The sequence below is a fragment of the Barbus barbus genome (genome assembly GCF_936440315.1).
Source record: "Barbus barbus genome assembly, chromosome: 44".
In the NCBI taxonomy this organism is placed as follows: Eukaryota; Metazoa; Chordata; class Actinopteri; order Cypriniformes; family Cyprinidae; genus Barbus; species Barbus barbus.
Window position 1 is genome coordinate 21,565,095 of NC_136722.1, and position 25,990 is coordinate 21,591,084.

General features: G+C 34.7%; 1 protein-coding gene across 1 annotated transcript; it reads right to left on the bottom strand.

Moving 5' to 3' along the window:
• Positions 1-2,124: 2,124 nt before the first annotated feature.
• On the bottom strand, positions 2,125-25,713 carry LOC306863358 (epidermal growth factor receptor-like). Its single transcript, XM_079406642.1, has 28 exons — positions 25,671-25,713; positions 25,435-25,543; positions 14,346-14,497; positions 13,945-14,152; positions 13,642-13,767; positions 13,084-13,152; positions 12,856-12,974; positions 12,361-12,502; positions 11,586-11,702; positions 11,345-11,471; positions 11,180-11,253; positions 10,720-10,810; positions 10,388-10,590; positions 10,129-10,261; positions 8,627-8,717; positions 8,088-8,245; positions 7,841-7,879; positions 7,427-7,568; positions 7,228-7,350; positions 6,400-6,498; positions 6,142-6,327; positions 5,143-5,298; positions 4,935-5,010; positions 3,885-4,031; positions 3,663-3,760; positions 3,214-3,384; positions 3,051-3,120; positions 2,125-2,541 (listed from the first exon to the last, which is right to left on the bottom strand). Exons 2-28 carry the CDS (start codon positions 25,526-25,528, stop codon positions 2,249-2,251), a joined length of 3,504 nt encoding a protein of 1,167 aa, XP_079262768.1. The 5' UTR covers positions 25,529-25,543; positions 25,671-25,713; the 3' UTR covers positions 2,125-2,248.
• Between the last annotated feature and the right edge of the window lie 277 nt (positions 25,714-25,990).

Here is a 25,990-nt window from a genome sequence, read left to right on the forward strand (position 1 = left end):
TGCTAGATGTTAATAATATCTTGTCATAGTCTGTGAGAAGGGTCAACTGTGCATCGTTGATGTTTTTTAAACACATAAAAGAGCTTTATGGAATTAGCACATCACAAGACTTCATTTTCACATTTCAACACAATTTAATAACACTGCAATGTAACAAAGTGTCCATACAGATTTAAACCACATTTTAAAGCTAAACATCCTAAAACTGGCATTCACAGATCTCAGGAGGATTGTGCTACATGAAGTATATTTACTATTACTAATCGTGGTCTGTGCAGTATCTCAGTGAAGTAGAACAGGTTTCACAATCAAACTTACATTTTAAGACTTCTTTCTGAATATATTCAGCATTTTTGGGCAATGAAGTGGATGCGGCCAATAAATTTTAAGTAACACTTAATTCAATATTAATGGGATCCGGAGTCAAAAAATCATAACGGCTTGTTTTTTCCCCCTGAAATGTAGAAGTAGATTGTGTGATAAGTGCACACTTGGGTGAATGTGTCTCAGGGGACAGAAAACAAGCTGTCTGATTTGTTAACTCAGCCAATTAAAGCAGAATGAGAAAGTATTAGGACAGTCTTTTAACATCAAAAAGCCTTTTAGCCCAACAGTGTTTCTTTCAGTGAATGTAACAGTTGTTAAATTATTAAAACCAAATGTGGACGCTCGCTTGAAAAATTAATTAGTGGGTCCATTAAATGCAGTCCAGGGTTAAAGGTCAGTATTTATATGACTGCAGGTAGCTTTTATGTACATTTACATTGTGTTTGTGAATTTTATGTCGTAGACATAATGACATGTTCACAGTGCACATTGTTATATTTACAAACATTTCTTTTGTTATTCAGGCAGTTATTACGGTACAGATGAGAGATTTCACACTGTGCTTTAATATTTGAATAGAGTATTCTTTACATTCCTAATGCACATTCTTTGCAATGTTGTGCACAAATCATTGGAGCAAATGAAAACAGGCTGTTATTATTATTTAGTCATTTAGCAGACGATTTTATCCAAAGCGACTTACAAATGAGGACAAATTTTAGTAATCTTTTATCAAAATGAGATGACTTGCTTTGCCTCAGCCGATACGGTAGTTGACAACCTTTTCCTTTTCAGTCATCAAGAGCTCCTCCCTTCCAGCCTTCTCCATTCTGGTATTAACAACAAAATTAATTTCTTGAATATCTTATTTCATTCGGAAGTACACTACCGTTCAAAAGTTTGGGGTCGGTAAGATTATTTGAATTTTGATGCTCACCAAGGGTGCATTTACTTGATCAACAACACAATAAAAACAGTAATATTGCAAAATATTACTGCAATTTAAAATAAGGGTTTACTATTTGAATATGTTTTAAAATGTAATTTATTCCTGTGATGCAAAGCTGAATTTTCAGCATCATTACTCCAGTCTTCAGTGTCACATGATCCTTCAGAAATCATTTAATATGCTGATTTGCTGCTCAAGAAACATTTCTGATTATTATCAATACAAAAATGTAAACCCAGGATTAAGAGAAAAGTCAGAATTGCGAGATGTAAACTTAAAATTGTGTGAGAGTTTATATATCAAACAATTCTGAGAAAAGGAACTGCAAGAATAAAAATCTGAATCATGGGATACACCCTCTGAATTATGAGGAAAAAAAAAAGTGTGAGATTTAATAAATAATAATTTATAATAAATAATAATAATTAATACGTAACCCCAAACTTTTTTTGAACGTTGTATATTGCGGAAGTAAAATGGGGGTTGCGACTCGAGTGGCATTTCATGTTGACTTTTCCAAGCGACTATTTTCACAGACAAGAAGTTATTAAAAAACACTTGTCCAATACATCTCATTTGGCTTGGCATAAACTTAGGGTTTACAAATACTGTACAACCTAAGCTTAATTACTAAAAATGATGACAGTTTAACTATATGAAGTAGTAACAGCTCAATTAAGTTTTGGTTCAATAAATTAAGCTACATCAGACGACAACATTCATCAAAAGCATCAACAATTACCCATATACACAGAAATACTGAAATGTGCTGTAGCTTGACATTCAACACATTACTCACAGCTTCGTGTCTCACAACCACACCTCTTTAAGAACGAGTTAATTGCGGCAGTTGCCTTCAAGCATATCTGGACCTGAGGTCCTCCCTGTTCTTAAACTAGCTGCAAATTAACACGTGTCGTGTGCGACTCCCAGAAGTTCAAACAGTGCAATTCATGCTTTCATCCTGTTGATCTAACGTACGTGAGACTGCATGGCTGTGCTGAGCCCCAGGTAGTGTAAGTTCTCCGTCGCGGGGAGGAAAAGAGCGTCGGTGGTGGACGAGGACAGGAAGTTGTGCTGGTAGTCGGGGTTATCGAGATTGGCGCCGGGGGAGCGTGTTAGAGTAGCGCAGGAGGTGTTTAGGTACTCCGGCCCGTCAGGTTTACAGTTGTCTATATATCCATTTTCTGTCTGTCCATGAGCCGGACCCTCGTAGTTTGGGTTTATCATATTGCTTGCTGAGGTCACATCCTGGTTAATGTACTCTGTGGGAAAGAGAACATAACATGCGCTTATGACAGCTAAATTAATTGAATGTGAGCACTAGAACATGACTTGCTTATCTTTTTTATATTCATATTTGTAATAATGTTTTTTAAAATTATTTTTACATTTAGGTTGCATTTTAAAAACTGGCCAGAGACAACAGATAATATAAATAAATATCAATGCCAGTATGATAACTCAATAAAAAAATTAAAAATAAATCATGAAATAAATATTTTTAAAATAAAAATATTTTTTTTTAAACAAAACTGAATATTTTACTATTATACATAATATACTACAATTAAAGCAATTAAATAAATTTTAATATAAATAGATGAAAACTTAAAACTCAAAAATCAGAACTAACTTAAGTTGCAGTAATAAAATTTATTAAAACTACATAGACATATTTAAAAATAATAATAGAAATGACAGACACATAACAATATTACAAAAAAAAACAAATATATATTATAATAAAAGCTCATTAAATTCATGGTAATACCTGGCAGAATGAGGTCTTTAAGCGTGGGCTCTGCGATGTAGCGTAACATCACACCATTCGTGTAGTTGTCCTTAAAACAAAAACATCAATAAATCATGTCTGATCAAGTGTACTTGGCTAATAACATTATAAATGATAATGTTCTATATAAGGAGATACTGACTGCTGCATTGTGATACTGAGGCGTTGGTGGTGGTTGTGATTGGTTAAAGAATCGTTTGTTGGGCAGCAGATATTCCTCCGCATCTACCACACCATCCATATCTTCTGTACTGATCCACGACATGTAGAACTTTGAATCCGTCGGGCTGGGCTGGTACATGTGATCATCTCCCTGTGTATAAAAAACTCTCATTTGAGTCATTTGTTTTAAATATATATAAACATCTACAATCAAATTAAATAGACTTATGAATAATGAAAAGAAAATCAATATTAGTATAATAAATCAAATTTTTTATAAGCTGAAGACCTACAAAAAGCATGAATACATTACATTTGAAAATTATTTTCTTGCATTCATCAGCACCACATTGAATCACAAAAACCATGTCAGTTCAAGGTGTTTTTTTTATTCCTAAAAGGAATGCACAGATATTTTTTGAGAACTACCTGAATGACAAGGTAGCGAGAAGGATCTCGGGCCATTTTTGAAAACTCTGCCACAAGTTCGCGAAAGTGAGGTCTGCTGTCAGCGTCAATCATCCAGCCTAGACGGAGATATTCCATAACTTGAATACTTTTATTTATAGCCACATTATTGCTACCATTACAAGCCCTTTGAATGATGATTTTCTGTTCTGTTCTACTCTCGAATGCAACTTTAGCACTCACATTTGACCATGATCATATAGACATCTATAGTGCAGATGGACGGCTGTGGCAAACGCTCTCCCTTCTCCAGAATATCTGCAATCTCTCTGGCTGGGATTCCATCGTACGGTTTGCATCCAAACGTCATCAGCTCCCACACAGTGACCCCTGAAGAGGTAATTAATTAAATCACACTTTACAATAAGGTTTCATTTGTTATTGCAAGAAATATCATAAACTATCATCATTAACTTTTTTACAGCATTTATTAGTCTGTGTTAATGCTGATTCACTAAGGCCATCCAAGATGAACAGAACATGAGTTTGTTTCTTCATCAGAAGAGATTTGGAGAAATTTAGCATTGCATCACTTGCTCACCAATGGATGCTCTGCAGTGAATGGGTGCCGTCAGAATGAGAGTCCAAACAGCTGATAAAAACATCACAATAATCCACACCACCCCAGTCCTCAATTATAGACTTCTGAAGTGAAAAGCTGTGTGTTTGTTAGAAACAAATCCATAAAGACGTTTTTAACTTCAAACCATTGCTTCCAGCTAAAATATCCTCTATTGGAGAGTCCTCTATTGATAATATTGCTTTCTCCAGGGAAAAAGTCATTTTGCCTGAATCAGGGGAGCATTATGCAGAGATCAAGCACTTTTAACAAATGAATACAGTCCAAAAGAATATATTATGAGACAACAGAGGATAGACTTTTTCAATGCAGAAAGTGTTGTTATGGATTATGCACTGGTATTTTAGGCATAAGCAAGTTAAAAACAATTTAATGGACTTATTTCTTACAAACATGCAGCTTTTCGCTTCACAAGTCATTAATTGATGGACTGGATTTTTCGTGGATTATTGTTTTTATCAGCTATTTGGACTCTCATTCTGACGGCACCCATTCACTGCAGAGGAGCATGCAGTGAATGGTGAGCATGTCCTAAGCTAATTTAAATTTTTGAGTGAACTATTCCTTTCATTTACACTCTTCTATGCTAATGTGCCTGTGATGTAATAATAAATGCAGTTTTCATTATAGAATATGTAGTGATGAGCACTGACCATAACTCCAAACATCACTTTGATGAGTGTAAGTCCAGTGACGAATTGACTCTAGTGCCATCCATTTTATAGGCACCTAAGAATTTAGCAAAGGCGAATAAGTTAATTTTCCTGTAAATATCAACAAATATGTACATATGCTAATGCATTTACATTTATTTCTTTTACACTTAATGATTTTGAATCAGTGGACTGATGTGTGACATACTTTCCCTCCGTCAGAGTGGTATTCCTTCTCATCTGCACCCAGGAGTCTGGCCAGGCCAAAGTCAGTGATCTTCACATGGTTAGGAGTCTTCACCAGCACATTCCTGGCCGCTAAATCACGATGAACCAGGTGACGCTCCTCCAAGTAGTTCATTCCCTGTTGAGAAGGGTCAGAATGTTTTTGAATTCCAAGTACGCGCATATGTCAATGAATGCTGTGTGCATCCAATCAGTACTTTCAGACTCAGCACTTTCAGAATTGCTATTTTGTTGTTTTGCAGAAGAAATGCAGTGAATTTATTTATGAGAATGTTGTGGAAGCAGGAGCAGGAGTTTATTTATTTATACATAATATTTAACACATAAATATTTATTTATGTGCTTATTTATATGTATAAGGTTTATGCAAGATTTATACACTACCGTTCAAAATGTTGAGGTCACTAAGATTTTTTTTATCTTTTTTATTTTTTTATTCAGCAAGATGCATAAAAATTATGTGAAATGACAGTAAAGACATTTATAATGTTACAAAAGTTTACAAAATATTTTTTGGGCACAACTGATTTCAACATTGATAGTAATAAGTAATGTTTCTTGAGCAGTAAATCAGCATATTTCTGAAGGATCATGTGACACCGAAGACTGGAGTAATGATGCTGAAAATTCAGCTTTACATCACAGAAATAAATTACAATTTAAAATATATTAAGATAGAAAGACGTTATTTTAAATTGTAACAATATTTTACAGTTTTACTGGTTTTATTGTATTTTTTGATCAAATAAATGGGGAGTAAAAGAGACTTACACCTTTAAAGAGTAATCAGATTATTGAATCTTGGAAATAATATTTGGAGTTACTTTCAAAAACTTTTAATTCCACACAAATAAGTTTGGTCCTGGTTAAAATGAATTATTGTTACGTGAAAAATTGCAGTATATATATATATATATATATTTGTGGATATCAAGAGTTAAGCGGAGGACATTGAACTCACTTTGGCGATCTGCACACACCAGTTTAACAGAGTCTGTGAGCCGATATTGTCTTTATTCTCTCGAACATAATCCAGCAGGCAGCCGAAAGCCATGATCTGGGTTATGAGTTGGACGTTGGACGTGAGGCATATTCCCAACAGACGACACACGTGAGAATGATCCACACCGGCCATCACATAGGCCTCCTGACACACCAAAATACAAGTTTTAAATGCAGGACAATTGTTAATCATTAGTACAAATGACATGATACCCACATCTAAGATATCTTTGTTGCCTTTGGGAGATGCGACCTCTCTCAAAACTTTGATAGCAACAGGAATTTTCACATCCTCACCCTCGGGGATCCACAAACCCTAGAAGAAAAGTAAGGAAAAGTAACATTTTGGACATTTTTCTTAGAACTTTCATGTTGACAGGAATTTGAAGTTTGCAACTTCTGTAATGTGACACATTTCCAGGTAAAACAGTAAAGTCGTTTCAGAGGTGGAGCTAATTTTTATTTATTTTTAAATTAAAGATTACTTTTTTTTTTTTCTTTGAAACACAGAGTCTGTTTTCATTTTGGAGTATAAAAAAAGATAATTGCATGTTTAATTCTAGGAATTGTTAAATTATATGTGTTTATTATTTATATACTATTATAGTATTTATTAATATTTTGAATTGGCTTCTATTTTTTTCACTTTGAATTTTAATTTTAGTAATTGTTTTATGTGCTTTGTCATTTATATATATATATATATATATATATATATATATATATATATATATATATATATATATTTCTGTTTAGCTTTATTGTATATTTATTTATTTATCTTTTAAGTTAACACTTTTCACCTAATATAACACCTTATGTGATTTTATATTTTGCTAATTGTAACCTTTATTTCTCAATTGCAGTCACAGGATAGTTTTTCCGTACTGATGAACCAATCATATTAGTACCAGAAATATGAGTTAGCAAAGTGAGTATGGTCCATCTTGATGTTCTGTTGACCCTTAATGTCTTGGCTACAAATCTACAAAGCTTTATTAGGCCTGCTAAATTCCTGTAGTGTGCTTTGTATTCATAAATGTACCTTAAAGACGGTACCAAATGCTCCAGACCCAAGGACTTTTATTTTCTTCAGTTCTGTTTCCTTTAGGATGCGAAGGAGAGCCTGGTTGGGCGCTTCACCACTGGGAGTCAGTGGTTCAACCAGCTGCAGAATGATGGAAATATAGTCGTATGGGGGTTCATACATGATGTTTGACTTGTAATACATTTTTGTGGCTTACTTCTCTTTCCTGAAGCAGGCGGCGTAAGGTCCTCTTTCTTCGGATGTGTCTTCGGCGGAAGATGATGAAGATAAAAAGGAGGAGGACCATTATCAGCAGCATCCCTCCAACAATGCCAGCCGCCACTACAGGCATGTGAGAGCTAGAGAGAGGATATCAAGTCATTTACTTGCATAAAAAACATTTAATATGAATCCCTGAGCTTCAAGTCAGCAAATCAAACAGCATTTACTTCCATATCGCAATGTATTTCTGAGTGAAACAGGATATTCAACAAGTAAACTTTAATTCAGAAAAAAACACAACAGATCAAATTTTTCATTAATTCCTGGATTGCTTGGATGCTAATAACTTTTATATGACTTCTGTTGTTATGAGGTGAGTCTAGGAATAATAACCCATAAACTACTGTACCCTTTCGGTTCACAGCTTTCCAGTCCTGGTCCACTGCACCTATAATAACAGAAACATTTTAGTGTTAGTGGTGGTGTTGACATGCTCTGTAAAACTTGACCCCATAATTATTTTGCATTTCTGCTTGTTTAAACCAACTAAATTCGATTAACCATATACCTATATATAAATATCAATCAATAATAATAATATATTATTATATTAAATTATTTATTAAATATATTATTATTATTAGAAGGTTTCTTACCCTTGCGTACAGTTAGCATGGCATGGTTGACACTGTCCATTTTTGTCTGGGTATGTCCAGACAAGCCTGTTATTAAGGCCTTGCACACCTTGGGCACACTGTGCCACACAGTGCGTCCCATCTTTGAAGTGAGAGCACTCAGTACACTGATCAGCTCCCTAGAAAGAGAGATGCAGAGAAAACAACATTCACCCTGGAACCACTTACACATCTTACCATTATTACTGTAATTTACACAATGATTTGGACATTTTCTGATGAAATTTCTGATAGATTTCTGATGAAAATGTGAGTGATGGTAATCTGAGTGTTGCTTAAAATAGACTGCCAGACTAAAATCACAAGTCTAATGTATTAGAAAAGTAATAGTACACCTCTTCTCAACAAGCTGTGTGCTTTTAGGTGTAATTGATGATTTACACCATCGAGTATAATACTTTAGGTTTAGGGGTTTGTTCAGATCCCTAGTTTGAGCAAATGTGAGCAAGCATCACTAATAATGGAGTTTATATGGGAAACATTGACATGGTGCGACATACCGGCCCGTGGCAGCTTGGGGTTCCATTCAGGAGCTTGCATTCAGGGTCACAATCCAAACACAAATTCTCTGACATGTACTCACGGGGGTCTCTGCATAAACATATATAACAGTCAACAGACGTGAAAAACATTTCTGAAGTAAAAAGAAAATTGATGTTGGCTCCAATAGCCTTGTGGGCAGTGCACCGATATGCAGCACTGTTGCGTTACAGGCGTCCTGAGTTTGAATCCTGACTCAACAACCTTTCCTAATTCTGCTCCCCCTATCTCTCTCCCACTTTGCTTCCTGTCAGTTCTGATCTGTCCTATGGTAAAAATGCCAAAATTCTAAATTTTTTAGTGAAAATGCCAAAAAAGGAAAAAAAAAGAAAATAGATTTTTAACAATAACTAACAAAGTCAAGTCACCTTTATTTATATAGCGCTTTTTACAATGCAAATTGTGACAAAGCACTGCACAATATCAAAAAAGGAAAATAATGTGTCAATAAGTTTAAATAGTGTCTTTGCAATCAGGTCGACGATATCGCTGGAAATGAAGCGTCCCCAACTAAGCAAGCCAGAGGCGACAGCTGCAAGGAACCAAAACTCCATCGGTGACAGAATGGAGAAAAAACCTTGGGAGAAACCAGGCTCAGTCGGGGGGCCAATTCTCCTCTGGCCAAACAAACCGGCAGTTCAGTTCCAAACTGCAGCAAGTCAGATTGAATGGGCTCAGCTGGTTCCAGTGGTCTTTTCCGATGGCTGTCTAAGTGGCGGGGTCCTCAATGGGGATCTGTCTCTGGCGTTCATCCAGGTGTCTAACAAACCATTGATGGCAGATCTACTGTGAGCTACGAGTTTGTTAATTAATGGTAAATGCTTTAAAAAAAAAAAAAAATAAATAAATAAATAAATATATATATATATATATATATATTCTGTCATTAATCCGAGAGTTCTCTGACCCTGCATAGACAGCAATGCAACTAAAATGTTCAAGGCCCTGAAAGGTAGTAAATTAAAATAGTATAAACATAATTAAAATAATCCATGTGACATCAGTGGTTTAACTGTTATTTATGAAGCTACGAGAGTACGTTTTGTGCACAAAGTTCCCCTGCTGTCTATGCAGGGTAAGAAAGCTCTCGGATTTCATCAAAAATATCTTAATTTGTGTTCTAAAGATGAACAAAGGTTTTGCGGGTTTTGAACGACATGAGGGTGAGTAATTAATGACTACATTTTTTTTTGGGTGAACTATCCCTTTAACAATTTCTTTTTTTTTCCCATGGGAAAAATGAATGGAAAAATACCAATGGGCGGCACTAATGCACTCTATTAAGAGAACTAGCGCATGTAAACCCATGCATCTGATAATATCTGAAAGATGCATATTAAATGCAATACTTTAACCAATAATAAACTTTGTTATTTTTTTATTTAGTATCATTCGTCAATGTTGCAGTAGAAAATGAGCAGCAAATAACCTTCTTCATTTGTACTCTCTGTTGGACACTCACCCATCCAGCAGGTTGCAGTGGCTGACACAGCGCCCCCTACGGCTGACATGCTGGCAGGAGACGCACATGGACGGCCCTGGACCCCAGCAGCCTTCCTCTCCACACATACTATCACAGGTACTGTTCTGCTGCTCTGAAGAGCACACGAGAGCTTTTGTTTGATTATACGAACTCTGTGACCTCACATGACAGAAATTGCTGGCCAACAAACAAGTTACATAAAGCTAAAAACAAAAAATATTTGAATCCAATCCCGTACCACAGCTGTGCATTGCTGCATTGTTTCCAGTTCGTATGCGCTGGTTCACTGATCTGAACAGCTTCGGCCAGTAGCCGCCTTCAACGTAACAGAGGCGGGGGTTGTTCTTGATCACCACGTCGCCATCACTGATCTCCTTCAGCGAACGGAGGCCGAGATGATCCAGGTGCGGTATGTTCAAAGCTGCAAAACTGACGGTGCCACTGCATTTTTAAGAGAGGTAAAGACAGAAACACTGTTTAAAGGTGAAAAGTATCTTTTTTTCCATGATAAAAACAGGTTTAATATGCAGAGAAAACTAATTATTTGTAAGTTGGCACGACGAAACTCACTGTTGTTTAGTTCTTCCTCTGATGATCTCCAGGTTTTCAAAGGGACTGAGGAAATTGAGGTGTTCAGGCCAGTCTTGGATCAACAGAAATCCTGAGAAAAAAATAGCACTGCTAAATAAGGATTTAGTCAAAGACAAATGCCATTCATATGCCAAGATGGTGGATTAAATAATGTATATTTATACAACTAAAATAATGTGTGTGTGTGTATATATATATATATATACACACACACACACACACACACATACATACAATATATATATTATTTTACTTAAATATTATATATATATATATATATATATATATATATATATATATATATATATATTACTTAACTATTAAATAATATGTATGTCATTAATATTAATGACATACATATTATTTAATATTTAAGCAAAATAATATAGATAAAAGTGTCATTAATATATATATATATATATATATATATATAGTTTACCTGAAATTTCCTTCACTGTTTTGAAATAGTCGAGTTTTGCAGGGTCCATGCTTGGAGTATTTGTAAAAACATCCCTTGAAAAGAATATTTATAACATTAGATTGAATGTATAGCATGAAAACAAGGTTGACTGATTTAGTCTGGAAGTAGTCCATAAAATCTCACCCTTGAAAAGTCATCTGCATTATTGTAATGTGCCCATTTATTTTGGTGCAGTTGATAAATGAGTCAATGTTGGTCGCATTGACTGCAATGGTGTTAACAAGCGCTCCCGTTCCAAGACCATTACAGACTAAAATAAAACAACATGTTCAAATTATTCAACATTTATTGGATATCCGTGTCATGCAAAATTGATTACATGTGTCAGAAACAACACTCTTAATTAATAAATAACATTGCTGACCTTTTGGGCACAAGCCATCACATTGTTTGCACTTCCTTATTCCGTTCTCCTCCACTTCATGCATGTTACTGCTGCAGGTTCGAACACACGCACCGTGATCGGTCACTACAAAGTTATCTGCAGCAGATAAAGGCGTTTGCAGTTATCTTTCAATAAGTATAGATGCTGTTTCTCCTAGATGTTTCTCCTTAAATAAAAAAGGCACAAATGAGTTATTGACACATAGTATAGAGCTGTAAAATTAACATTATATATAGCTCAGATGATTTGGTCTTAAGAGAATTTGTTGAAAAATGTTTCAATTGAGATCTCTGAATTTTCACTGCAGACTTTGGTTTCTTGACATCTGAAGCCGTTTGAGACCTTGTTGACATCTCTTCTGAAACTCTAGAGGAGACACGTGTGATATAACTGAGGTTCAAATATTGTATGTATCAATAGTTACACAATTTATTTTAGGTCTAAAGCAATTTTGTAAAGTGTTTACCTAAAATAAACCTCAGAGAACTTACAGTAGCTCTTTGTTTACACAGCGCATAACCTCTGGGTGTGTCTTTGTTTGTGTATTTGCAATCGTAACCAGCTAACGACCAATGTCATTTTTGCCTCGAGAAAATTTTGGTGGTTGTTATGCAAAATAGCAATGAGCCAGTATGTCTCCATGACTTGTGGGGCTCTTATATTTACATACTAAAATGAGTTTTTAATGAGAATGATCTGCTCTTGTCACAGTAGTCTGTTTTAGTAATCTCAGATGTATGAAAACCAAACTTACAAGGGCATTTCTTCACACAGGTGGCTCCAAAGTTATACTTCCCGTTAGGATTGGGAACAAGTTGGTGAGTGTTGGGGTCGTACAGCATAAGACGTGGACACGCATCCTTGCAGGTCCCATCATCCTGGAAGTCTCTGCAGGACTGCAGAAAAAGAGGCCCTACACTGTCATCATAAACAACACTTGTTCCCTACTGATCAATAGGTATCAAAACTATAAATTGATTAAAAATATATAAAAAATAAAATAAAAAATGTTGATGATAAAAATTTGGCTGTATGAAAATATTGTCAATTAAAATATATAATAAAATATATTTATGTTAATGTAAATAAAATGCAAAAAATTCTGACATTTTAAATATTAAGAGTATAAATTATAAAACACATTTTCTTTGTAGGCTGGACAAGATGATAAAATGTTAGATCTTCATGTTAGCACGACTTGTGCGTTTTATGAATTTACTTAATAACTTTTGAGAAGTGCAACACTCACCAGACAGTCTGTTGGTCGGGGTCCAGTGCAGCCTGCAGCGCAATGTTCACTGCAGCAGTCGATGGGTTTGGGACCCTTACACCTCCGTGAGCACTGCTCGGCACAATTCAACCGAGTAACTGACAGTGAAGATGAAAGAACATTTGTTAGGACGTAGTTCACTCATATATATTCCTTTGGAGAAATATATATATATATATATATATTTATATATACAACTGAATTTACAGGTCTGGCAGTTCTCTGGTCCTGGAGCCCAACACGATCCATTAAAGCACCCTGAGTCACATCGCCTGCCTGAGGTATGAAAGAAAGTGTTTTATTATTAATTTTTTATTAATACATAATTTAATATTTTATAGACATATATAGATATACATTTTACAATACACTACCATTCAAAAAAAAAAAAAAAGAATTATTGTGAGAAATTATTACAATTAAAAAACTGTTATCTATCTTAATATATTTAAAAATATAATTTATTCCTGTGATGCAAAGCTGAATATTTAGCATCATTTCTCCAGTTTTCAGTGTCACATGATCCTTCAGAAATCATTATGATATGGTGGTTTGTTGCTCGAGAAACATTTATTATTATTATCAGTGTTGAAACCAGTTGAGCTGCTCCATATTTTTGTGGAAACCATGCTACTCTTTTTCTAAATTTTATAAAACATTATAAATGTCCTAACTATTTATCAATTTCATAATCATACTAACCCCAAACTTTTGAAAGGTTGTGTATATTGCATGATTTATGTTTGTAAAACTCTAAATACTTACATTGCGGGTCAGTCCCTCCCAACACATTCACGTCACTGTCATCCTGCACAATGTCCAACCACTGTATGGTCTCCACATTGCAAAGCAAATGATTGTGGGCTATTTTAACCCCACCTTTGAGAATTTCTGCCAGATAAAGGAGGAAAACATATTCTCTGTCTCTATAATTAATAGAAAATGTTACTTTATATACATATTGCATGCTGTATTCAACACATTTGCGTGCCTGTGGATGCATAATGTGTCATTTGTAGGTCACTTTGGATAAAAGCATCTGCTAATTAATACATATAAATGCTTTACCTGTGAGGCTTCTCAGACGCAGCTCTCGGAGGCCGCTGGTGATGCTGTTGTTCTCTACAGACTCATTCCTGTGGAAGTTTGCCACCACAACAAGGCCGTACTTGCCATCGAAGAGAGAATGTCCTCGAATGAGGCGTAGGTTTACCAGGGGTATCACATCCACATAGTTTATTCCTATTAGCACATAGCCACCGACTTCTTCAATGCTCTATGATATAAAGAATATTTGAGTCAGGCCCACCTAAATACCATTTAAAAAGTCTTCAGACTTCAAACAATAATTTAAGATAAAAAAAAATCTTTCTAGCAGTTAGCTAAAGGTTTGACCAATTAGTTGTATATAACTAATGATCTAGTCTCATAATTGCTATTTTATTATACTGGTGTGTTATGTCACTCACTCTGAGGAAGGAGAGGTCGTGGTACTCCTGAACGTTGGTTATCTCCAGGTTCTCCAGCACGACTGTGCAGTTACTGTACATCCGCACCATGGCTCTGTAGTGATCGTCTGGCTGTGCCAGCAGAGTCAGCTTATTATTGGTTCCCTGACATACTGCAGAATAAAGCAGAGGCGAAATCAATACTCAGGTAGTGAAGGTGATATTATGACAGAACATACACAAAATAAGCATACCCAAAAGTCTGGAATAATTAAGGAAAGGTCAGTAAGAAATCCCTTCTGCACACTAAGGCTGTATTTAATTACAGACTTACAATATTACTGTTTTTACTGTAGTAGTGTAAATAACTCTTTTCAGATATTAATTTTCATCTCAAGCTATGTTAATTATAGTCTTGGTAATTAAATGCTGTTGTCTGTAGGCATGTATCAGTTTTGTGACTAAATAATTTCTAATAAGGTGCGATATTTCATAGGAAATATCGAAAATTCACACTCCACTAAAATAAGGGTTGCTGTGGTTTCTTTATCATTTGTGCCATGTTTTGAATATGCTGAATTGAAAAAAAAAATTCATTCAAGTGTGTCCAAACTTTGGACTGGTAGTGTATAGTATACCAGTCTCTTTGGAAGGGATCATTGGTTATCAGCCATATTATTATTAGATTTTTAAATTTATCTGTAATTGAATCCGACATATATCGGCTGACATTTTATTGAACTGTATTTAATTGTATTAGTCTTTGATTAGTCTTATTAGTCTTTAACTGTATTTAAATATTTAGCCTGATTGTATGTGCTTATTTCACATTTAGTTTACATTTGCAGTCATCTAACACTCACTTTAATCTTTAAAATACTAATAAAGTAATATCTCTGTTAAAATTAATATCCATTTTTCATACTGTAAATTTTAATGTTATCATGCCTAAATTAAATAGTTTTTAGTATTTAATTTTTTATTTATTTACACAAAATAGGAAAGGTGTTAATATCATCCATTTGTCGGTCATCGGCCATAACGTGAAAAGTATTATCAGCTTGCCAGCTGATCCATCATTCACCAATATAATATGACTGTAAAAATTAAAATGAATGAAAGGTATCAGTTAATGTGGAAATATTAGTAGAAGTGTTTTGAGTGATCTGTGGCATATTACCTACTTACCCAAATAACTACTCACTTGCAACACCATGGACTTCTGAACTGAACTAAACACTGTAATATCAGGCTATTCAATTTGTCAAAATTTCTTCTTTTGTGTTCCACAGAAGAAAAAAAAAGTCATGCAAGTTTGTCATGACATGAGGGTGAGTAAATGATGACAGATGTTTAATTTTTGGGTGGACTTATCCCTTTAAGGCTTATAGCAGTTCCTCATGGTAACAAACTCCAGCATTCTCCATTCTGTCATTGCTCACAGTAACACGAGCTCATCTCATGCACTGAACAGATCATATTTCAGCCATCAATTCTGAAACTATTTCAATAGAGTTCTACCTCCTGAACACTGAGATTCAGAATGTATTTATTATATTGTGCTTATATTAGCCTGTTGCACATTTTAAACTGAGTGATCTTCTAATCATGAAAACATGGTACTTTCCGAAACTCATTGTGAATGTAAACGCTACAGTGGAAAACAAGCGATTGTTTCATCTCTGCTGTCTCTCTCCTGTCATGCAGGTGTTGAATTCCTGCAGTTATCGTTATGTGTCTCATCTCCAGCGGAAGAGCGAATTCTAGGGGCGGGAACACCGTGATCAAGAATGTGGTTCACCAAGGGTGAGACTCAAATATTGCACACAAGTGTTGCTCAACTTGAGAACTCTTGAATTCTTGCCTGCCACGTGCAAGACATGCAGGTTGTGTTTCCACGCAGTGCTGGTAACAACTAATCTATTTCCACTCAGGGATCGATAAAGTGACTAAAGTGAGGCCAGGGAACTTATAGAATGGAGATCCTGAGATGTTTGTGAATGTTTTTTTTTTATATACTGTGTTCCTAAAAAACTGAATTTTATTGTAAAGTTACCAAATAATTCAACATAATTTCAAAAGATTATTTTGCCCAATATTTTTGTGTATTTTATGATTACTAGAGCAGCGATTCGCAACTTTTTTGACTCAAAGGCCCGCCATTTTCAAAGACAATATTCAAAGGCACCCAAGACATTTCCTGTACTTCAGCTGTAATAACAAAGCAATTTAAACCTTTTATTTACAGAAGCTAGAAATGGCAATTATATTAGAGTTATTATGAATAATTCTAATAATTAAATTCTACAATTTTACATGCGATAACTGAGTGTTCCTGAGGGTTTACACTTTTATAACCAGTGAATTTAAATGGACTTTGTTTTATTCATTATTACTATTATTATATAAAATATTTTAGAGCTTGGCATAAGTAGAAAAATATATTTATTATTAAAAAAAAAATCTTGACTTTTTAAAATTGTATTCATTTTCTATAAGATCATCTTTTATTGTACTCCTTGGGAGAAATTTGTCTTGCACAATCAAGAGAGCAATATTTTATCATGACTTTTCCAGGTCTTATATTTTTCAAATTCGAGGGAATAAATTAAAATATATATATATATTTCGAGGGAATAAATTAAAATATGTTGTCGAGGGACAACATATTTGTTGAGTTGTCATGGGAATATACTTTTAAAAATATATATCATTTACATTAAAATTATATTTAGATTTTTAGCTATTTTTGCTTATTTTAAAGTATGTTTTGTCTTATTTTAAATAATTTTAAGTCATTTTGGGACCTCCTTAGAAGTGTGCTTAGGCTTCCAAGTGCATGCCCCGCTGGTTAAAAAACACTGTAGTAAGTAGTTAATTTAGCAACATGCTAATGTGAAACTATTGGAATTATTAATAAGTCGAGTCTCCCATGCACAAGGAGTGTTAATTGTGAGTTGTTGCCAATAGCGTGTTCCAATTTAGTCTCTTATGAGGCCATATTTCAGTAAGGCATTAGAAGACAGCAAACAGACAGTCAGCTCACTAGGTTTCTTAGTAAAAACTCATATATTTCACATTGTAACTTTGATATGGGGTTGAATATTTGGCTACATGTTCATTCTGTCTTAAATCTGAGTGTGCTGAAAGTTTGCCTGAACAAAATATGGAAAAACATTCAAATGAAAGTGCAAACATGGTGTTTGTTGGATTGTTCATTACATCATGGCAGCGCACATGAAGGGTATTTCCATTTTTGCAAGAGTTGCATTTTTGATATCTTTGGCATATCATAGTTCTACCTGTGAAGCTGTGAGACGGGCAGGAAGAACAAACACTGTCAAGACATGCAGTTCTTGCATAAATTACCTTCAGAAAATCCAGCATGTCTAAATTCATCAGGGTTATGACAAGAAAAATATTAACACTAGATATCAAAAACTGTAGAAATAGTCAGGCGTACATGGCTGTTCCAGGTCTGCTCTAGGGCAGATTTCAACAGAAGATTAGGGTCATGAAGCAGATTTAAGTTTTAACCCTTAATGTTCATTTCGCAAGCCCTTAAAATGTGAGATCGTCTGAACGGATTGCAAAACAGCTGTTTTCTACGGTTGGATGTTCAGCAGCAGTGCCTGAGGCATGAGCCCGGACCATGGGATGTGACTGAACAGGTTGCTCCTTGAAAAAATATTTATGGAGGAACATCTTAACTCACATCAGTCTAACCATCAGGAACTGTGGAACAGCATTCTGACTATGTTAAACTTGAGTGTTTTATCTTTTGCAGGTGATGCAAACCATGCACAAGGGTTATCGAGATCTCATCAATGCAAAGAAAAACAAGACTTGAGAAATACAGTAATGCAAAGAAATAAATCAAACTGTCACTGCCTTAGTGACAGTACCAGCAGCATGAGACGAAAACAAACCACCTTCCATATTTGTAGCTCCAAAATGTACTGTTTAAATAATTTAGGGTCAGGAAGAATTTTTTTTAAAGAAATTCATACCTTTATTCAGCAAGGATGCATTATTTTTTGTGACAGTGACAGTAAAAATATTTACAAGGTTACAAAAGATATCTATTTCAAATAAACTAACTTTCAAATTTATCAAAAAAAAGTAGCTCAATTGTTGTCAACATTGATAAGAAATTTTTCTTGAACAATAACGCACCATGATTTCTGAAGGATCTGTGACACTGAAGACTGGAGTAATGATGCTGAAAATTCAGCTTTGCATCACAGGAATAAATTACATTTTAAAATATAGTCAAATAGAAAAACAGTAATATTTCACAATATTACTGTTTTAACTACAGTTTTGATCAAGTAAATGCATCCTTGGTGAGCATAAATGCTTCTTTTAAAAACATCTTAAAAAGAGTTGTGTATGCTTTCTAAGAAACTTCTTTCAGGTATGGCTTATCTTCTTAAGTACATGGATGCATAAGGATGTGAAAAATAACAACGATCGATTAATTAGGAGATATTCTGGGATCATCTTTTCAAGGCTGTCTATAGCCCGATTCGGACGGTAATTGTTTCTCATATGGGCGTCTGTAAAAATAAATTTACATATCACCCCAGTGATAAAACTCATGGATTCGGATGGCAATTTATTCACTGTGGAGGAGTGAGTTCCGTGATCCTACGAACCCGGTAATGTGCTGCTCATGTGGCCAGTTACATGATTGTCTGCTGTAAATAAAATTAATTTTATTTACAAATTTATTCTTATTACTGTTTACAATGTATTTAAAAATACGTATTGTTATGTAAAATGTATTCTTATTATTCCAAGCATATTTTATAATGTATAATCATATTTATTATTTGATTATTTAAATCTCCTTTTTAAAAATAGGAAAATATTAAAAAAAAAAATAGCGCTATAGTTGTATATAATTATACGCGATATATATCTGTTTATATACACATTTTAAAATTGTATTGCATACTGCTTCTTAATGTTTATGTGCTTTTCTTCTCTTTCTGCTCCCAGTCGCTGCGGTGAAGCAGTTATGAAGTATTGTTCTTTTAAATAATGTACAGCATTTCAGAAATAAATATGTATGCAAATTACACCGAAGTACAACATTACGGTGTTCGGGAGTGCTCAAAAAGGGTTTAAACACTGAATTATGAATCGATTTCTTCTCGTAAACTCAGAGATGTGGATTCGAACGGCAATTAAATTACCACACGACCTTGGTGTTTGTCAAAAAACAGTAGGTAATTCGGCTGGGGATTTTTACGGGGATGGTGAGAGAAAAACACTGACATCCTGGATTCGGACGGCATTAAAATCACCAACTACCCCCTGTAAATGGTGAAAATCACTTACGTCCCCCTGAGAAACAATTACTGTCCGAATAGGGCTTAAGAATATAACCTATTTTTACAAGGGCATGCATTCGTTCCCATGCTTGCTTTATTACAGTTTGCTTTGCTCTATTATTATTTTTTTTTATGCATCGTTTTTTTTTAGATATGCTTTGGATGACTATATCACTGACTACATCCAAGAAGGTAAAATATTTGCAGGATATCTTCCTGTTGCATTATTACCTTTGTTAATGAAGAAACATATAATAATTGGATGTGGCTTTTGATATGCAAAAAATAAAATCTGTTCAGTCATGCTTTTGTTTATAATATGGCACTAAATCGCCTGAAATGTATTAATTTGATTTAAAAGTCATTTATGTATTTATCCCCCCCCCCCCCCCCCCCCAAAAGGGTTCAATGCATGACACATAACTTCCAGTCTGCTTTGGTTTTTGGGCAGAATCTACCAGAATGTTGTGTCAGTAAGTGGTAGTGAGCTTGTACGTCTTTGCATTTAGGAATCTACTGTAATTTCATGATGTAATGTCATAATTGCACCGTGTTACAGTATATCTACAGTTTAAAGTTTGGGCTATAACCCAAATGCACTATAACCTTGTTTTCCAGGAGATTACTATATCTGGATGTCCTGTTGGTGACTAAATTTGACTGTGGGCAGACAACAGGATTGACTCTGTTTGTAGAGTAAGTTTGCACTGTTGCAAAAAGTATTGATCCACATGAGCAGAAAAAGTCAACAGCATTTGTCATAACGCATCCTGTTTTCCATCTGAACGACTTTCCAGGAATACACCTAAAGGGAAGCGAACTGTGTTGGTACATGTGCTATGCTTTTACCGGAAATATTTAAATGTATTGAGCCTGAGAAACTACATTTTCATCTTAAGTTTCTGATTTATCCATTAACGTTGTTGATTCTGAACTTATTAGAAAAACATATTTTCCAAGGTTGAGGCTACTATGTTTCACATGTGATCTACTCATTTTATTGTACAGGATCTAATGCAATGACATACTTCTTGTATTTAATGTACAAACAGGTCCAAAAATGATTTTAATGGCCATATGTTTAAATATTCTTTAAAAGCAAGAAAAATGGTTATCAATTTGTGAGCAGCAGTTTCTCATGATTGTGCTTCTTACATCTTCTGTTTCTCTTTAGCGTGCAATAGAGTGTCTATTAGTTCACTCTATTGTCACCCTAAATGAGAGACATGTGGATAAAATACCGTCTAACTGAATTGTAGTAAATACGATTTACAGCGTGAGACAGAGACGTCTCTCTCCATGGCTGTGTGCTTTTTTACAAACAACAGGGTCTGTCTAAATCAAATAAGCAACATATTGTCTATTTGTGACCTCTCCATCAAAATTCAACCATTGTATGAATTCAGTTCTTTGTCTATGGGGTGATTTGCTGACTGCAGAAGTAAAAACATGGCACGATCACTGCATTTGGTAAACAACATGAGACATGAATTTTAGTAAAATCATATATTTTGTTGGAGAAGACAAAAATCAGTTTTCCAGTTGCTGCCACTAAGCTGGAGTGTTTTAAACGGTAGGGAGTTGCTATGCCTTTGCCAGTGTGTTTTGGTTGGTTACTGGAGAGTTTTTTGTACAGTTTTATTTTCCACCACACAAAATATGCTAATTTGAATGCTTAGAAAATAACAGCACACCACTGAAGAAGCCTCATAATTTGAGATCTACCATGGCTGCTGTTTTCAAAATAAACACACTTATGTAAAGCCTCAAGGCTATGGCCTTGGTTTATCACCGTCTGTAAATCCTAAAATCTGTAACTGTTTCTGCAGTTTGGTAAGATTTTTTAATGTTTTTGAAAGAAGCCTCTTCTGCTCACCAAGGCTGAATTAATTTGATTTAAAATACAGAAAAAAAACTGTAATATTGTGAATATTTATTACAATTTAAAATAGTCACTTTCTGTTTTAATATATTTTAAAATGTATTCCTGTGATGCAAAGCTGAATTGTCAGCATGATTACAACAGTCTTCAATGTCACATCAGAAATCATTCTAATATGCTGATTTGCTGTTCAAGAAACATCTCTTATTATTGTCAATGTTGGAAAAGGTTTTTTAGGAGCTCAGTCACCTCTGAAAGGCCCACTATTAATGGCCAGAGATAACCTCCAAGTTATATGTAAGACCCATTACTGACTAAATATACTGGCATCTCACAGACTAATATTGATTTTGCTCGCATGTTTTAAATGAAAATCTATGAAACGTTTCATACCACTTAGCCGATCAATTGAATATGAGGCTTAGATGGGTGACAAGAACTATTTTGACATTTTTAACAATAATAGATTGCAGTTATGTATTCATTTACATTGACTGCATTACTTTCCATTCAATTTACCCTTGTAGCTGATAGTCAGAGAGTGTAATGCATGTAAACAGGAGAGCTTTTCTAGTCTATAGTATAGTAACAGGGGTCATAGTGACTCTGGATATTTATACTGTAAGCCTGCAAAGAGTTTTAAAGAAAATTCGATTTAGATCAAATGGTGATGTCTCGACCAAATTACAAAAGAACGCTGGGTAGAACGAGGACACTAATATCTTTAGTTATTAGTGCTTGCATGTGGACTAAGAGAAGGCATGTGTATTCAGATACAATGCAATTATACCAGCTCATACTGAATGTGACAGATGCATGATGACTGGATATTTCTGAATGAAGCTAAGTAGTTGTTTTGATGTCATTCTTTTAAAATTAACTAAATGACAAATGGATTTGAGTACCTAAAAAATATTAATGAAATTAATCATGATTATTATAAGTGATGCATTTGCTTTTTGTTTCTCAATGGAGCTAAAGTTATTCAACTCAACACGTTCAGTATGAAATATGTATCTTTGTGACCAAAGATATCTGATATCTAGTGCTGAGTATGTTTCTGGCCTAATGGTCTGTAATAAAAAGTGCCAAATAAATGTTGTGACATAATTTGTTCAATTCTGGGCCTGACTCTGCATGCTTCTGATTATGAATGATGAAATCTGTGAACAGATGCAAGCTCTGATAGTGGCGGCATGTTACCTTACCACACACTTCGGCTTTGTCTTTCGATTAATCTTATGACAGTAATCTTCACCTACGTCAACCGCTTGTCTACCCACATTCAGGATTCACATGAATGGGTGTCATTTCATTCCAGTTAAAGGAATAGTTCACTCGAAAATAGTTCACATGACTCCAATCCATCATTGAAGTGAAAAGCTGCATGTTTGTAATAAATAAATTCATCATAAAGATTTTTAGGGTTTTCGTTTCAAACCGTTGCTTCCAGCTAAACTATGAATCCTCTGCATTCTCTAGTTAAAACTCGTCTCATCCGAATCAGGAGAGAAATATGCACAGATCAAGCACCGTTTACAAGCAAAAACAGTTCAAAGCAGTTCTTAACAAATATGTCGGTGGATTTTGATGTGAGACAATAACAGGAGACTGGAGACTTTTTCACTGGAGGAAGCGTTATTATGGATTATAGTATTCGGGCCAACATTTATTTTTATTTGTTTATTACAAACATGCAGCTTATCACTTCACAAGATGTTAATTGATGGACTGGAGTCATGTGGATTACTTGTGGATTATTGTGATGTTTTTATCTGCTATTTGGACTCATCTTGGATGACCTGAGGGTGATTACATTTTCAGCAAATTTTCATTCTCGGGTGAACTATTTCTTTAATGATGCTTGATGTCATCAAGACAAAGAAGGTCAAACAAAAGTATCTGCTTTCTAATAACCTTTATTCTAACCTTTTTTTCTGCCACAGGCTGTGGGAAATAAACTAAGTATAAGATGCCCCGGAGACAATACTGACTGACAGGTTATGCTGACACACGCATACCACAGACCCATCGCCAGAAGGCTTTTCACACTTAAATTGACAGGTCATTAAAGGTGAAATGTGTAATTTAACCAAAAAAGACTTGAAATAAATAATGACAGTTTTCTTGAACTCTGCCATTGGTCACAAAACGGATACTCCCAATCTCAAACTCGCACCATTGGTGGAGCCAGTGTTGCTGTGCTGGGCTGACTGGGATGCTTAAACAAACAGAGCAATGTTTGCACTTCTCAGGAAAGTCTATGCTGGGACAGGAGAAAGTATTTTTTAACTTAAACACTTCACCTTTAAAGACATAGTCAACCAACAGGTGTGAATAGTCATTCGCTGTCTGTTTTTTTTCTTGAAAGTGGGGTTGGGGCATTAATTTGGTATGATTAATTATAAAATGTGCATTTTGGTTGCAAAACTGATAAAGCCACAATAATGTATTGGCATTGAAGTATATTAATTTAACAGTTTTCTCAGTGGATCAGTTATTCATTAAATCTTGTAATTAATTAAAAAACAATTATTGATTGACACTCCAGGAAAAAAATCAAAGGGACGAAGGTAACATAGATGAAGTTAATTATTGATATTTATCCGCAATACTGAAATGCAAGAAATAACAGGAAGAAGAAAATATATATAAATGGGAAAAAAAAGATCCACAAACACTGCTTTTCCTCAGACAGCAGCACAAGTCTGCATTATCATTGACAGAGACAATATAATTCACAATTCATTGTTTTTACTCAGCATCTTCGTATAAAATAAATAATTAACCTACTGTCGGTAAACTGAAATCTACCAATGGAATTGTTCTGTCTTCGTCATTGGTTTCTGTGCTGAAAGTATGGTGTGCTGTTTATCAGATAACAAAAATATGACACTCTTAGCCTGCAGTCATACATCAAATGTGTACATCAAATTATTTTAATAAAGTGATAAGCCAATTTTAGAGGTGGAGCTCTTTTATATTTAATACTACACATTTACTTAAGTTACATTAATGATGCTGCATTATTTTAATGTTACAATTAACCTACGAATAATTTAAGATTTACAAACCATTTTGTTTCTGCAGGTCTTTTGATTTTGATTCCAGTTGTCACGAAAGAATCAAAATGTATTTAACCCATTTCTGCCTGGTTTGTTCTGGGACAGTGTTGGGAGCCACCATCTGCTTTTAATTTCTAAACTGGCAAGAAACCTCAAACAGCACCGTCTGTCCGGGTAGACCAGAGACTGGACCACAGACCCCACAGTGGGGCAGCTGTCTAGCGGTACCATCTGCTGCTGTTGAACTCTTGGCCCTCATCCTGTGTATTTTCAAGTATTTTTAAATATATTTCAGATTTAATTATGTTCATTACACTTTTAGTAACACGAGAGACTCCTTGTCTTGGAGTCACTTGCTGGGGTTAAAGACAAACCTGCAGCTGGTTATATGATTAATAATGTCCCATCAGTTCTCTAATCTGCCTATTGCTTTTCAGATCATTAGTTATTATACATGCAAAAAGTAATATCATTAAAATTGTAATCATATACATACAGTACTCATATTATAATCTGTAATCATATTACGTCTTCCTACCTGTCTGTATATCTATCTACACTGTAAAATGTAAATAAAACAGATTATTGTGGTATGTTTTACAAGAAAATACTATTTCAGTACTTCTATTTTAAGTTTATTTCAATGTTACTTGCCATTTCTTTGTAATTATTTGTTAAATTTACTAGCAGTTTATGTTTGTCTGTCTATCTATATTAAGTGTGGACACATATCCTTACTGTTTTAAACGCCGTTTTATGTAGATAGTGACAAATATTTCTGTTCAGGACGTATATGAGATTTTTGTTAAGGTAACTTCACTCACCTTTCCTCTCAGAAACAGAGCACCACACCGCGTTTATCAGCACAACACAGGCGATTCCCAATTCACGGAACAGAGCTAGCTTCGTAAACTTCATGTTCAACAGTGGAATCTGTTTAAAACATTATATTTGGTCAGATATTCCCGCAAATGAGCATTATGTAGCTCGTAAGTTAAATAGCTTTCCAGAGGCAGGTCCCGTTCAGCTCTCGCAACGTGTCTGAGAGCTCGTGACTCACCTTCACTGCACGCGACGCGACGAGCTCCCATCTATGTGTGTGTGTGTGTGTGTGTGTGTGTTAACTGCTTGTGTAATTTCTGTCATCTGACACTAAATGCACTTTACTGCTGATCAAAATATTTGAAGATATTTTGTAGGTTTTCCTTTTATGCAAAATGGAAATAAAACATTTTATTGTCAGTTTTTATACATTTTTAATATGCAAATTAAACGTTATTTTATTCAATACGCATATTCAGTAATGCATATTATTACATCCAATGCATTTTATAATTTTTTTGCGACTTTTCTTTTGCCAGAGTTTGTTTGTTTATGTAA

Excerpts from the sequence above, each read along its gene's own strand:
- LOC306863358 (XM_079406642.1), bottom strand. The coding sequence starts at position 25,528 with ATGAAGTTTACGAAGCTAGCTCTGTTCCGTGAATTGGGAATCGCCTGT. Across the intron at positions 10,591-10,719 it reads AGAGGAAGAACTAAACAACA|TGGCACCGTCAGTTTTGCAG; the intron begins GTGAGTTTCGTC and ends TTAAAAATGCAG. Across the intron at positions 10,262-10,387 it reads TGCAGCAATGCACAGCTGTG|AGCAGCAGAACAGTACCTGT; the intron begins GTACGGGATTGG and ends TGTGCTCTTCAG.